The sequence below is a fragment of the Gymnoscopelus braueri genome (genome assembly GCF_963280865.1).
Source record: "Gymnoscopelus braueri genome assembly, chromosome: 15".
NCBI classification, from domain to species: Eukaryota; Metazoa; Chordata; class Actinopteri; order Myctophiformes; family Myctophidae; genus Gymnoscopelus; species Gymnoscopelus braueri.
The window spans coordinates 19,249,547-19,264,920 of record NC_137620.1 but is presented as its reverse complement, the minus strand read 5'-3'; the positions used below and the strand labels follow the sequence as shown (position 1 = coordinate 19,264,920).

General features: G+C 41.4%; 1 protein-coding gene across 3 annotated transcripts in view; it reads left to right on the top strand.

Moving 5' to 3' along the window:
- Nucleotides 1-15,374, top strand: part of pacs1 (phosphofurin acidic cluster sorting protein 1) — a 102,503-nt gene that overhangs the window by 73,272 nt on the left and 13,857 nt on the right. The window contains exons 8-14 of one of the 3 annotated variants that reach the window (XM_080450597.1): nt 1,605-1,664; nt 4,464-4,630; nt 6,035-6,128; nt 10,645-10,725; nt 11,106-11,227; nt 13,428-13,563; nt 14,563-14,667. In XM_080450597.1, coding sequence (XP_080306723.1) covers nt 1,605-1,664; nt 4,464-4,630; nt 6,035-6,128; nt 10,645-10,725; nt 11,106-11,227; nt 13,428-13,563; nt 14,563-14,667 — 765 coding nt within the window. Of the gene's footprint in view, nt 1-1,604; nt 1,665-4,463; nt 4,631-6,034; nt 6,129-10,641; nt 10,726-11,105; nt 11,228-13,427; nt 13,564-14,562; nt 14,668-15,374 lie in introns of all 3 variants that reach the window. The other 2 variants (XM_080450596.1, XM_080450598.1) reach the window with 2 other exon arrangements.

The window sequence follows — 15,374 nt, the reverse complement described above, 5'->3', positions numbered from 1 at the left end:
TTTGCACACGTTTTCAAGAGTTTTTCAAAAAATAGCAGATCTACAAGCTCATAGTTGTATATCTGCTATTTTCGAATAGCCATAAGTATAAGATAGATGGTTATTGTGGTTAAAAATCTAAAATGACAGATGCTTTCCCGGTCTTAATGGGTTAATTCAGTGCTTTGAATGCCCAGAAGTTTGCCATTCTCTTCCGGTTGTGTGTGTTGTGACCGAAGTGGGCCAAGGAAGCGTCCATAAATAGCACGCGCCAGATCCCCGGAACATCTGTCATAGATATTGACGCAATCTCGACTCCCCTCCCGCCCACCCTAACCTTTCTCTCTTTTGACATCTGAAGCCAGGTTTTCCTCCTCCATTATGCATAGTTTAACCGCATAAACTCTAGCGTCCTTAATCTGGGGGCCAACGTTCATCGAAAATAGCTCTTTTCTTTAAAGAGATTTGGTGTAGAGAGAGGGAAAAAAAGGAGAGTTCTTTATCTATCGGTATTCGGTACACACACACACTCCATTTCGCACAAGGCAAGGTAATATCGTAGGATCTTGTTATAGATAATGGAACCAGCAGATGAAGTCCATCATATTGACGGGTCAATACGGGGACCGCGGCTTCCTGACGTTGTACTTATTAAGCCATTCATTCCGGGAACGCATCTGTGTCATTTTGGATTTTTAGCTATAACCGTTATTTTATACTTTGGCTTTTCAAAATAGCAGATATACAAGCTCATAGTGCGGCCATAGCGTGGCACAGAGTGCCGCGTTATGAGCTTGTAGATCTGCAAAAAAAAATTAAATCATGAACATTTGTGCAAATCTTTTGAATATATATCTTTTGAAAAATCGTGAACATTTCTGAAAATCTTTGAATATATATATATTTAAAGCGAACATTTGTAACTCAAATCTTTGCTTCTGGGGGTCCCTGGAACTAAATATTTTGAGATTTGGGTTGGTGGCCAAATACATATCATTTTTGGGGGTCCCTGACATGAAGAAGTTTGAGCACCACTGATATAAAAACATACGTTTTTCAGAAAACTGTCTCAGGTCTTATTGGGTTAACTACTCCTCTCTCAGGTCGCTGGGCAGTGTGACAGTTAATGACGTCTTTGCTGTGTCTTTTCTCCATGTCTTGTTTCACTCTCTCTGCCTCCTTTCTGTATCTGCATTGCGTTCTTCTCTCTCTCTCTGTGTCTCTCTTTCTCTCCTTTCTGGTCACCTTTCTCCTTCTCGTTTCTCTCTCTCGGTTCTTTCTACCTTTCACACACGCACTCACAATTATATCGTCTCTGTCGGGTGGAAACCTCATATGTCCAAAATTGCTACTTCTCAGGATTCAAATTCAAAAGCATCAAAAGTAGCAGATCTACAAGCTCGAAACGTGTCGCTTCGCGCCGCGTTTCGAGCTTGCAGATCTGCTGCTTTTGATGCTTTGGTGTGACGCTGTAGTATGATCAAGTAGGGCATTAATTTACGAGAAAAAAAACCCACAAAAAGTTAAAATATGGAGATAAGAGGTTTCTGCCCGACAGCAACAATATATTCCCAGAGTTTCTCATGCTGTCTATTAAGTTATTCTATCCTGTTCTACCCCTTCAGCAACCCAACATCAAGCAGAAGTTTGTCGCCTTGCTGAAAAGGTTCAAAGTGTCTGACGAGGTAGGCACCACTTTCTCACCTCTCTTGCTCTCTCGCTCCCACTCTCTCTCTCTCTCTCTCACACACACACACACACCCCTAACCTTGTGACGTTTCCCTTCACACGTCTTTCTGTCTACGCTCCTCTGAGCAAGGTGTAGATAGAATGTGTACTTACTTTAAAACGTTGTTCATTTCAGCGTGTTCAATGGCACCAGGGTTCCTTGCTGGCAAAAAAATCTATATCCCTAATATCTAAATGCTCTTAACTGATTCACTGCCAATCACGTAGATCTACGCGAACCTATTTAAAGCCGCCACATGCCAATCGCGTAGATCTACGTGAACTAAAAAAAACAAACAAAAAAAATATTATTTTTTTTCCAATTTGACCCAAAGACCAAGGAGATATGATTTTTCGAAGATCTAGACTCCTATCCACTTCCTTGTTAACTTAAAACTTAAAAATTCTGTATCTCGGCTCCTGAGTACTCTTTTTTTTTCAATGAAAAAGTCTGGCACTGGCTGAAAAAATATGAAAATACCTCTGGCAGTTAATGGGTTAAAAGTGCTGGCCTTCAGGAACTAATTAGATCTGGTATATTCAAGGCAAAGATTATCTTTTGTACCTGGTAATATAGTAGAAATGGGGCGACCTTAGCTGAATGGTTAGAGAGCCTGATTCCAGACCTCAGCCAGTGGTGGAAAGTAACTATGTATATTTACGCAAGTACTGTACATAAGTAAAATGTTGAGGTACTTTTACTTTACTGGAGTATTTCCAATTTTCGATACTTACTACTACTACTTCTACTCCACTGCATCTCGGAGACAAATATTGTTCTTTTTACTCCATTTCAATTATTTGAAAAGTTTAGTTACTACCGTAGTTACTTCTGTAGATTTAGATTATTGTTAAAACCACTTCAGACCTTTATACTTTGGCAATCTGAAAATAGCCGATCTAAAAGTTCACAACGCTTACGAAGCGTTGTGAGGTTGTAGATCTGCCATTTTCAAAGGATTGTTATACATTTTATACATTGTGAAATGGGATGTTCTGCATAAAGAGTACTTTTACTTTTGGTACTTTAAGTATATTTTGATACCAATACTTTTACTCAAGTAAATTTTGAATTCCGAACTTGTACTTGTACAGACTATTTCTACAATAGGGTATTGATACTTTTACTTAAGCAAAAAAAATTAGTACTTCTTCCATCACATCAGCAATGTGTCGAGGTGTCCCTGAGCAAGACACTCAACCCCTAACTGCTCCCCGAGGTGTTGCCCCTGTATCGCCAACTGCTCCTGTTGCTTAGTTAGGGAAGCTGTCAGAACCTTATCTAAATCATCCGGGACAACGCTCCACACGTCCCAGACTCTTCTCCCTCCTGGCTCCCCATTGCAGTCAGAACTGCAGACTCGCAATTTTCCGCCGTAATCTGACGGCTCATCTCTTCAGACTCCACCTTATGCAAAGGTTAAAATGTAATTTAGATAGCGTGTTATGTAGACAGATGCCAGGTTCTTTTGTTGACCTAGCATCCTATAGTGTGTATAGTTTCAATGTACATATTTATATATATTTTAAAATACTACAATGTTTAGACTGATGATAGGTTCTTGGTTTACCTAGAACCTAGATCCTAGATTGCTGAGGCACTACACTGTCTCTATGCATGTCTTACCTTGTGTTTACCTTGTTTACTGTACATCTTCCCTGGATTGTAGATGAGTGTCTGCTAAATGCCTAAATTGTATTTAGGATGGGTTAAATGCAGATACCTCATTTCACTGTATATGCAAATATACAGTGACAAATGCCACAAAGGAGTGTGGACTATATTATCATTATTATTAGAAAGCTGGTGGTAGTCGGGTTCCCTGGCAGCAAAACAGAGAACTTCTACTCTTAAAGGATTTCCTCAAAACCCATCAGGTTACACAAAGCCTTTCTTAAGGGGTCCCTCGAAGATCCCTCACAGGTTCCCCTATAGACCATATTCACACGGCGGCCATTTTGGAATTTAACATTGAAAAGTGCCACCCCGTTGCCGTGGCAACCGGGGTTTAATACCAACATGGCGGCCGTGTGAATATGGTCTATAGGCTTGTAATCTGAAAGAAACTCTGAAAGTTTCCCCTAAAGTAATTTTCCATGGTAGAGTTGTAGTTGTTTTTACGGCAATGCAGCTACTGTACCAATCTGTTGGCGTTCTGACAACACTTAAACCCAAGAATACCAGGGACGCATCTCTGTAACCACTTTAACAATGATTTTATACTTTGGCTATTCAAAAGGCTATGAGCTATGAGCTGCAATTTTTGAAAAATCTTGAACATTATTTGTTCAAATCTTTCAATATATATATATATTTTTTAAGCAAACATTTTTAAGTCAAATCTTTGCTTCTGGCAACAACATATCTCAAAATATGTTGTTCCAGGGACCCGAGTAACAAATGTTCACTTATATATACAAATATATATATTGAAAGATTCAAAGATTTGCACACATTTTCACTATTAAAAAAAAAAAAAAAAAAATGCAGATCTACAAGCTCATAGCGTGGCACTGCGGCACTAGAGATACCAGGTTTACCAGTGCCAGAGATACCAGGTTTCTGCCCGACAACAGTGGGGAAAAAAAGGATATGCGTGTTTGTCTCTACATCATCTTTCATATGTCCTTCTGGAACTGTTTCAATTCATTGACAAATTACTACTACTACTGCTTTTAATACTATTACTAGACTGATACTGATATATAATTAGTATAACTCTAACAAGTATGTTGTACTGTATGTGGTATATCAGGTGGGCTTCGGTCTGGAGCACGTGTCCAGGGAACAGATCCAGGAGGTGGAGGAGGACCTGGACGAGCTGTACGACAGCCTGGAGATGTACAACCCCAGCGAAGCCGACAGCGGCCCTGAGATGGAGGAGACCGACAGCATCCTCAGCACGCCCAAACCCAAACTGAGGTACGCTCCAAACACCCAAACCCAAACTGAGGTACGCTCCAAACACCCAAACCCAAACTGAGGTACGCTCCAAACACCCAAACCCAAACTGAGGTACGCTCCAAACACCCAAACCCAAACTGAGGTACGCTTCAAACACTTTAACTCTACATAGGGGTTCCCAAACTTTTCAGGCCGCAACCCCCCAAAAATCATAGTTGAACTGTGGACCCCCCACCCTGACAAGCACTTGGAATTGTAGGCATTTCATATAGTTTGACTCGGTTCCACAGATAAACATTATGAAAATAGCCGAAATACAAGCTCACATCGCCTCGCACTGCGTAATATTTGACAATTTGGCCATTATTGAAAAGGTCTTAAAAGTAATGAAATTGTAACTTTAGAAATGTGCAGATACCCTGTATATACTTATACTGTATGTTGGTTTGTTTACTGTTGAGTGAGAAAACATTCAGCTAATCATCTGGGGACTCGCCCAAAATATTCCTCTGGGGGTCCCGACCCCCAGTTTGGGAACCACTGCCCTACATGACAGGAGTCCCCCAGGGCGCAATACTAGGCACCTTCCTGTTTTCCCTCTACACAAAATAGCTTGGACAAGCTCAAAATGTGTCACATTGCCAAATATTAGCCCCAGAACAGGGAGGCTACGGCCCACGTGGTTAAACTTCACATTGCTAAAGCAGATGTTTGACCTTATAACGTCTCTCACAACTTTCTAGGGAATTGGAAATGGAGAATTCAAGCAAAAAAACAGAAAATGTAGGAACTTTTGGATTGAGCCCTGATATGGATGAACATACAGAGGTACAGATATACCTTTCCAAGTGAGATAGGATAGAATCTGCCTCAGTCTCGTGAGCCGCATGAAGACAAATCAGGGGGCGTTTTCATTTTCCAAGATGCAAATTTGTTGATCATTAACGGCAAGCCAATATGTTGTAGTTTAATATTGTCCACTGGTTTAATAGCATCCCTGGCACTGATACGTTCATGTGGCTGTGCATGCATACATACGGTACTTACAGTACACACACACAGAGGCAATAAAGGACACAGCGACAAGGTCAGGCACCTCTTGGATAGACAAAGCTGACGGTACTGGTTGCCAATACAATGCCCCCTCTGGAAGTGGGTGTTACAACGCCCCCTCTGCTGGGGAAAGTGAGTCATTGCTGTTAGGTTTTCTCTGATGTTTAGTCTACACTTTAGTTTAATTTCAGCCAGATCTAAATGAAACTTCAGCTTCATATGGAATGGAGTCAAACTAAGTGATTGAAATGCACTTGGACGTGATAGAATTTACATTCTCAATATGGCTTGCATATACAGTATACCCTTATATAAGCCTTTAACTGATGAATAATTGACCCTAGTGTGTGTGCGTGTGTGTGTCTGCAGGCCTTTCTTTGAGGGGATGTCCCAGTCCAGTTCCCAGACGGAGATCGGCAGCCTGAACAGTAAAGGCAGTTTGGGTCGAGACACCTTCAGCCCTGTAAGTAACTTGAAACACCACTCTAGAATGCATAGAGAAAACACACCACAGCGCACATGGAAAAGCAGTCGTACTGCGGACGTCTCTATATGTATCTCAATGAAAACACATTTTCAAAGGTTGGGAATCGCTGTCCTACAGGTTGGTCAGTCAGGCTGCCTGTTGAGCAGGGAGAAGAATTGGGATGAACAACATGTTCCTCCTCCTCACACATCACACCCTCCCGGTGAAAATCTGTCAATGTCAGTTGAAAAGAAGTGCCTGGTGACTCCATGCGTATCGGAGGAGACATACTGTATGTCTCCTCCGATACGCATGGAGTCACCAGTGACAATGGGCAGAAACCTCTTATCTCCATATTCCAAGTTTTTGTGTGTTTTTTTTGTAAATTGACGTCCTACTTGATCATACTACAGCGTCACACAAAAGTATCAAAAATAGCAGATCCGCAAGCTTGCTGATCTGCTATTTTTTGCTATTTTTTTATTTGAATCCTGAAAAGTTAACAGTTTTGGACATATGAGGTTTCCACCCGACAGAGACGATATGGTTTTTGCACACCCTCCTCAAGAACGACAGCAGGGTTGGCATTGACAGGGGAATACACACACGGGGGAAATTGGCAACAGCTAAATTAGGTAGAAAAGGGGGGGAAAGTTGGTTTTACTTCTGTTGGGGTATATATGGTCATTTCTGTTGGTTGACAAAATACCACTTTTACAAACTGGGGTCCTGCAGAAAACTAGACCCCATTTACGTCTTGCATTAAAAATGTAATCTGTGTCTGGATAAGGAAAAATGCATTTTAATGCAAAAGGCGTAAATGCAGGCAGCACACATTGCACTCAGAATGTTGGTCAGATCTGCCAGACCACATCATGAAACGTTGTAAGCTTGTAGATGGCCCATTTTCGGTTATTAGTTATTTTAGGGATCAAAGAGTATTTGAAGTTGTAAAACTAGTGATGAAAAGCATTCAATCTTCCCTAAAAACCCAATGATCTCGGATATTTCATAAAATCAAAGGTTAAAGCCTCAATCTGCAATTTCTGCTAGTTCATAAGGTGGTCCCCAGCAAAAGTAGTTAACATAGCATCACAATCATTTTAACCACTTTATCCATTTATAATGTTGGCTATTCAAAAATAGCAGATCTACAAGCTCACAACACGTGCATACATATACATTTGGGGGTCCTTGACTTGAGTTTGAGAACCACTGGCCTAAATTGTAGAGGGAGAGAGAAAGGGAGAGAAATAGAGGCACAGTTCATGTCTGTAATGATTAGGGTTACTTGCAGATGTTTTGCGTGCTGTGTGCTGATCTACCACTGTGCTCCCCGTACCGTGGACAGCACAGCTGTCGCTGAACGCACGCCATTCGTTTTAAACCCTAATGAACGTTTTATATGCTGTAATATCGTTTTTACTGAGAGACATTGGCTTTTTAATCAGACGAGCAATAACAATAAATCATCTCTCTTTCCCTCTCTCTCTGGAAAGCACTTGAACACTTGAACTTGTAAAGCCGACACATTTCGAATCGTAAACCTTTGAGTGCGTGACTGTTGATAATTGACAAAAGGAATTAACAATGCGTTTTTTCGGGATCTTACGACATTGGTTTTCAAAGTGGAAAACCAATGTCCAATGGGGGGGGGGGGGGGGTCCCCAGCAAAAGTAGTTAACATAGAATCACAATCATTTTAACCACTTTATCCATTTGTTGGCTATCACTTTGTGCTTTGAGCTTGTACATCTGCTATTTTTGAGATTCTTTGAAAAATATCGCAAATGTTTGGAAAAGTTTGAATAATTTAGAATCCCTGGCACAAAATATTTTCAGATGGGGGTCCGCGGCCAAATACAGAACATTTTGGGGTCCTTGGCTTGAAAAAGTTTGAGAACCACTGGTTTATGAGCCCGGGGCGATCATTGTCTCCGCCAGGCCGAAGGCATGGCCGAGATAAAATTTCGCATGCACATTCCCACTAGGCCGAGGAAGAAATGCCACCCTTTTCACAATGGCCTGTTATAGCGTCACCAGCAGGTCGATTTTTGCAAAACAAGGTTTTGGAACAAAATGCCTCAAATCATGAATGCAGCGTTCGATTGCCATGAAAGGCCTAAGAAGAAATGGCACCCTTTTCACATGACATTGGCCTATTATAGTGCCACCAGGAGGCCACAATAACCTACCTGATCTGGCGGAGACCTGTGCTCTGAGGAGCACTTTTTCTAGTTGCTTCATGTGCACATTGTATCAAACATAAAACAGAATTGCATGGCGGCCCATTAGGACATAATTATAAACCACCTGTCTTATTTACACACACAGCAAGTTGAGGCCAAAACATTTAATAATAATAACACCCCAAACTCATCAATATTCATTCATTCTTAACCTCCTGGTGTGCGGCGCCTGGGGACTTGTTTTGCTGCTAATCAGCAATTAAAGAACAATGTTTGGAGGAATTTGTCTTCTGTATTTAGGTCAGTCCTTCATGACAGTTGTGCTATTGTAATGCTTAAATGTGTTGTTTTTCGGGTAGGGACTGTTTTGAATGGTCTGTCATAACGAGTCAGGTGGGTGAGGGTATTAAAAAATAACTAGCTGACCCGCGCAAGTATCCAGATCTTAGGCAAAGTCTCCAAGATGTCAATCTGGGAACCCATTCGGTAAAAAGAAAAGTGGGAAAAAAAGATTGTTTTTTTTTATTTTTGAAAGATTTGCCTCTGGGGGCATCACCTCCTGTTTTGTATAGAGACAGGATTATGGCTCCTCCCCCTTTCTTAGTCCTCTTCTCCTCTTCCTCCCAGGTGCTTCTGTGTTTATCCCTACACTACATGTATATTATATTATATTACATACAGAAGTTTTCTATCCGATCAAACTTTTTCATGTCAAGGACCCCCAAAAATGATAATGTATTTTGTTTCCAGGGACCTCCAGAAGCAAAGATCTGAATAAAAAATGTTCGCTTTAAAACACATTATTATACATTTTCACATTTTACACGATTTTTGTATCTCTGCTATTTTTTAAAAGCCAAAGAAATCTTAAAATGACACAGATGCTTTCCCAGTCTTAATGGGTTAAAACACACAGAAATAAGTGCAGGTGAAAAAGGAAACCCATATAGGGCTTTTACAAGGTTCTCAGCTGTTTTTGCTGACAGCTGGCTAATTTGCTGCCAACCCCGATACTGTACTTGTGTGCTTTAAGAGCTTTCCATGACCATATTGCACTGGAGGAATGAGACCCGGTCACAATAATGCGGACAGAATACAGACGAGAACACATAAATACACAGTTTTTAAACGCAAATGGCAAGATGCAGCAGGACTGGTTTGTTATCTAGATACAGATCACATTTTGATAACAAAAAAGTATGCAAGTTAACTCATTCCCTGCCTAGAACGACTATAACGACTTTTGTCCCATAAGCCATGCCTGCCTAGAACGACTAAAACGACTTTTAATTAAAAAATTATGATAATAATCTTTTATTTTATTTATTTTTTTGACCCAAAGACCAAGGAGATATGATTTTCCAAGGATCTAGACTCCCATCCACTTCCTTGTTAACTTAAAACTTAAACATTTTGTATCTCGGCTCCTGAGTACTTTTTTTTTTTCAATGAAAAATCTCTGGCAGTGTTTCAAACGCGGCCAGAAATAATTCTGGCAGTGAATGAGTTAAATGCAGTCCTAAAAATCCAGAGTTAAATGTGTTTCTCCCTGTGTGCGTGTGTGCACAATCATGTAGCCTTTTGGAATAGAACCTGTTTAATTGGAATGTTCGTTGGGTATTTAAACGGTAAGTTATTTTATTCGGGTCTCCCCGAGGCGCTATAAGGCGCTGAAGAGGATGTGAACATTTTTGTGGAAATTCTGCTGACCTGTCGAGTTTGTATTGTGTAGTAGTGTATTGTGTACTGTGTGTAGTAGTGTGCAGTGTATAGGAAGTCTTTATTATCCCTGCAGGGCCATCAGCTTTACTACCACTGACTGTACTAGCTGTTAAAAACAGCGTACTGTACAGACGGCACACATAGCCTGTACAATATACCGGGAGCACATACATCCAAGGAACCAGTGATGCACATTTTGGTCATTAAACTCATGAAGGGTCAACCCCATTTGGAAGATTTCTTCTTTTTTTAATGTTTATTAGAGGACTTTCTCAACTACAGTATGTAGTTGAAAATAGCAGATCTACAATTTTTGTAGATCTGCTATTTTTGAATAGCCAAAGAAATCTAAAATGACAGAGATGCGTTCCCGGATTGAATGGGTTAACCCATTTAGACCTGAGACCTCTCATTTCAAGTGGATTTAAAATGTCCACTTGTAGTTTTCTGACAGATGCTTTAACTATACAACTCGAGGTTCAACCGCAGTTCAACATCACTTCAATAGATATTGCTGAAGTGCTTTTTAATTTTTTATTCAGATTGATAAGGATTTATTAACTTTCCCCTTATCTCGTGTCTTTGCCTTGTCTCCCCAGCAGGGGGAGCAGCCTCCGCTGGAGAAGATGAAGACCTCCCGCAGCCGCAACCTAGAAGAAGCCCTGTCTGAGACAGACACACTGGTGGGTGGGTGTGTGTGTGTGTGTGTGTGTGTGTGTGTGTGTGTGAATATTATGGTGAGTCAGGACCCGTGCTAATGTAACTCCAAGGGGGATACATTGCCATCTGTGCTGAGAGAGAGAGCAAGAGAGAGCGAGAGAAATGTGTGCGAAGATGATACAATCAAATTGGCTCGAGTCCCCAAGCTGACACTAACAATCTGTGACTATGTGTGCGTGTGTGTGTGTGTGTGTGTGTGTGTGTGTGTGTGTGTGTGTGTGTGTGTGTGTGTGTGTGTGTGTGTGTGTGTGTGTGTGTGTGTGTGTGTGTGTGTGTGTGTGTGTGTGTGTGTGTGTGTGTGTGTGTGTGTGTGTGTGTGTGTGTGTGTGTACGCACGCTGTAGGAGCTTACAGACCAGGAACTGTTCGCTGAGGTGGGCCCCTGCATCACTGTGTCGGTGGCTGAGAAACCCCGTACGCCCATGAAGAGCAGCAAGAGTGAGAGCCAGACGGTGCCTTCTCCCCGGTAATAATACACACCCAGCCAAATAAAAAAACAGCCAGACACTCTACTACACATATCGTCTCTGTCCAGGACCAACCATCTAACTCCATTTTCAGCCTTTTCTTCTTTTTTTTTCATAACTCAACGCTATTGAACACCCTTTACGTCTGTGTAAAAAAAACTTTTGAACCAATGAAAAGTATTAAAAAGCGCCTCTGACAAAACCTCCCAACTCCATTGGATCCTCAAACTGTCCGTCAACATCACGCAACTCCCCCCTCTCCTCTCCTGCTGCCTTTTCACAGCATAGAGCAGAGCGTGTTGCGCAGTGAGAGGAGGAACAGCACGTAAACAAACTAAACGGCAGGGTTTTTCTCTAAAATCTATGAAGTGTTTAATGAGGAGAGCAATGTGACAAGAAGAAAGGAGTTCATTCATAGCATTTCTGTCGTGCTAGTTCTACTGAAACTCCAACTCTGTGAACCCCTCTTTGCAGAAGTTATTGTAATATTTAAAGTCCTGTTTATCATTGTAGGCCTATATAATAAGTGTCATGAAGCATCAGGGCATTAATTCACACGTTGTGATGCATTGTGCGCTTGGAGATCCATTGTTAGCTTTTTGGAATTTATACCCATTTGAAACCTCTCCCTCAGCAGCGAATGGAGCTATTGTCAGCTGTTCGGACTACTAACTCCATTTCAGCTGAATTTCTGCTCGTTTGAAACTCCTGGGTAAAGTGGTGATAATATAATGACACATGCAAGTATCTGACAATATATAAAGTCACTATACCAACTTTGATGAGGCTGTATTGCTTTGTTTTAAAGATATAAGGTTTTCTTCATTTCCTGAAAAACTTATATTTAGTTTTTTCATTTCCTGAACAATGAGCGTTTTGGAGTTAGCAGGTGGACAGCAGAGATATATTGTCGCTGTCGGGCAGAAACCTCTTATCTCCATATTTTAACTCTTTGTGTTTTTTCGTAAATTAACACCCTACTTGACAGCGTCACACGAAAGCATAAAATGTAACAGATGCACAAGCCGGAAACGCGGCGCGTTTTGAGCTTGTCGATCTGCTACTTTTGCTACTTTTGAATTAGAATCCTGAAAAGTAACAGTTTTGGACATGAGAGGTTTCCACCCGAAAGAGACGATATACTTGACATTAATACCAATACCCTGAGGAGCATGGAGGTGGACAATGTTGACTTTGCGGTAAATGTACAGCATTTTAAACAGGTGGAGCTGGACTGATCTTATGTTGATACTGTACATGGATTAAAATTCTCAGTCGCCATGACTGATTTCAGTCATTTGGCTTCCATAGAAGCCGGGCATGTCTTCTATGGAAGCATGTTGCGCAGCGAAAATAGACGATCTACAAGCTCTGAGAGCTTGTAGATCGTCTATTTTCGGTTATTATTTGAAGATTGGAGCATTTGAAGTGGTCAAACTAGCATTTTTATTTTGCTTTAATCCATGTGATACGTTGTCAACCCCTTATTTGATTTAGATTGATAAAGCATCTCTATTTTTGCTTAAAGGTTTCACGTAGTGCAGCTTTATTATTGTAGACACACTGAATGATGAGGCTCAGAGACGTTACTTTCATTCTTGGTTGCATGCGGTGTTGCGCACCGAGGATAGCCGATCTACAAGCTCACAGTGCGTTGCACCGCGATCTGTTGTGAGCTTGTAGATCTTCCCTGTGCTTGTCTTTGCAAACTGTTAATAAAGTATTCAATCAATCAGCCAGTCCTCCATCGCATCGACGCTGGGTCGGAGATGTGATGGCTCATCTAAAACTTGAGAAGATTAAATATTCTACCAGGGGCTCTGTCCAGAAATTCTACAGGGTTTGGCAGCCATTTTTGGATTATTTCGATCAAAAATTCCCGGCTGGGGACACTTAGGTATAGGACGGTGAATTAATAACTTGACAATTTTGTATGACAAGTGACAATCTGCATGAGAACGACATGTTTTTATTTTATATTTATTTTGGGTTTATTTATTTTTGAATTTTTGTATTACTGTCTGTTTACGTAAGGTATTGTTAATGTATGATTATGTTTCGTCCTGTGATGTATGTATGTATGTGTGTATTGTTGGTGTTGAAAAATCAATAAAAACAATTTAATAATAATAATAAAGTATTCAATCAATCAATCAACCAATCAACCACTTACCTATGACTCCCACCACACACACACAGGTTGGAAGGAAGCCACACCCCCAGACAGAAGCATGGCAGCACCCCCATGAAGGAGAGACAGCTGTCCAAACCGCTGAGCGACAGGACCAACAGCTCCGACTCAGAGAGGTCCCCGGAACTGGGACACAGCACGCCGGTAAGGGTTCTCACACACACACACACACACACACACACACACACACACACACACACACACACACACACACACACACACACACACACATACACATACACATACACATACACACACACACAGTGTTAATTTAACTATGCCTGTGTAAAGATTTGATTTGTACACACTTAAATGAAAACACTGGGGATATGACTGTGTACGCACGCATGCACACACGGTCACACGCACACATACACTCTCTCACGTACGGTACATGTACGCATACAGTCACGCTCTTTACACGTTTGGTGTGTAAGAGAGAGAGAGAGACGCACGCATTACACTAACAAACAGAAAGGAGACGTGTAATATACAAAAACATGAACACACACACACTCAAACTTATTGATAGTTTTTCAGTGCATCATACAGTTTGAGATGCATGAGAGAAATCCTTAAAAGGAAAGCTCAAACATACACTTGTGCCCACACACACACACACACACACACACACACACACACACACCCCCACACACACACACACACACACACACACACACACACACACACACACACACACACACACACACACACAAGTCTCTTGTAGGCAGGGATCCTGTATTCACAGTTGTCACTTTACATCCATTATAAGTGAGCTTAAGGAAAGAAGACATCACACCCTTCCTTCCCCACACAGCTCATTAGACAACTGAGAGCTCATTATACTGTATGACAGAAAAACACTGCCTTGTTCCACCTCTCTCTCTCTTTCACTCTCTCCCTCTCTCTTTCCTCCCACTCTCTCTCTCTCTCTGTTCTGTAAGTAAAGAATGCAGATGCACCCTGACACTGTAATTTATGACTGGGGGAAATTAATTATGGATGCTGTGACGAGTCATCTGAAAACGATCTGTGTCACACTCTGCAAGGTGGCAAGTTTGTTTTCTGTACTGTGTGTATTTACTGTGTGTGTGTGTGTGTGTGTGTGTGTGTGTGTGTGTGTGTGTGTGTGTGTGTGTGCAGGTGTTGAGGAAGGCTGTGTACGATCAACTGAACCAGATCTTATTGTCTGACTCTGCGCTGCCAGAGAGTCTCATCCTGGTGAATGGAACCGACTGGCAGGGACAGGTAAACAACTGTGTGTGGGTGCATGTGTGCGTTTATGTACCGTAATTTCCGGACTATAAAGCGCACCTGAATATAAGCCGCACCAGCCAAATTTAGGGAAAAAAACAAATGTGTGCATATATAAGCCGCACTAGATTTAGAAGGTCCCCTAGTGGCCGTTAGCTGTAAAAATCCATAGATTAGCCGCACCATTGTATAGACCAATTATTTGTTTACCAACATTGAGACTGGATGCACAGGTGATTGTTTCACGCAATCAATTCTCAACCTGTTGTTTTGGGGTACGCTGGTTTCAGCACACCCCAACCCCCTCTTGTGTTAGTGAGGCGCGTCCTAGCGAGACCTGACAGAAGGGGTTTCATTGCGTGCATACTGGTTCTTATCAGTGTGACGTCGTCTGTTAAGGGGTCTGTAGGCCGCAGGGTTCAAAGCATGGGAAAAAAGTAGCGGCTTATAGTCCGGAAATTACGGTACACACAAGTTGCATTTTAATATCGTCTGTGTCGGGTGTGAACCTCGTATGTACAAAACTGTTAATTTTCAGTATTCAAATGCAAAAGTAGCAGATCTACAAGCTCAAAACGCGTCGCTTTGCACCACGTTTCGAGCTTGCATGTCTGCTACTTTTGATACTTTTGTGTGATGCTGTAGTATGATCAAGTAGGACATTAATTTACGAAAAAACACAAAAAGTAAAAAAGATTAGA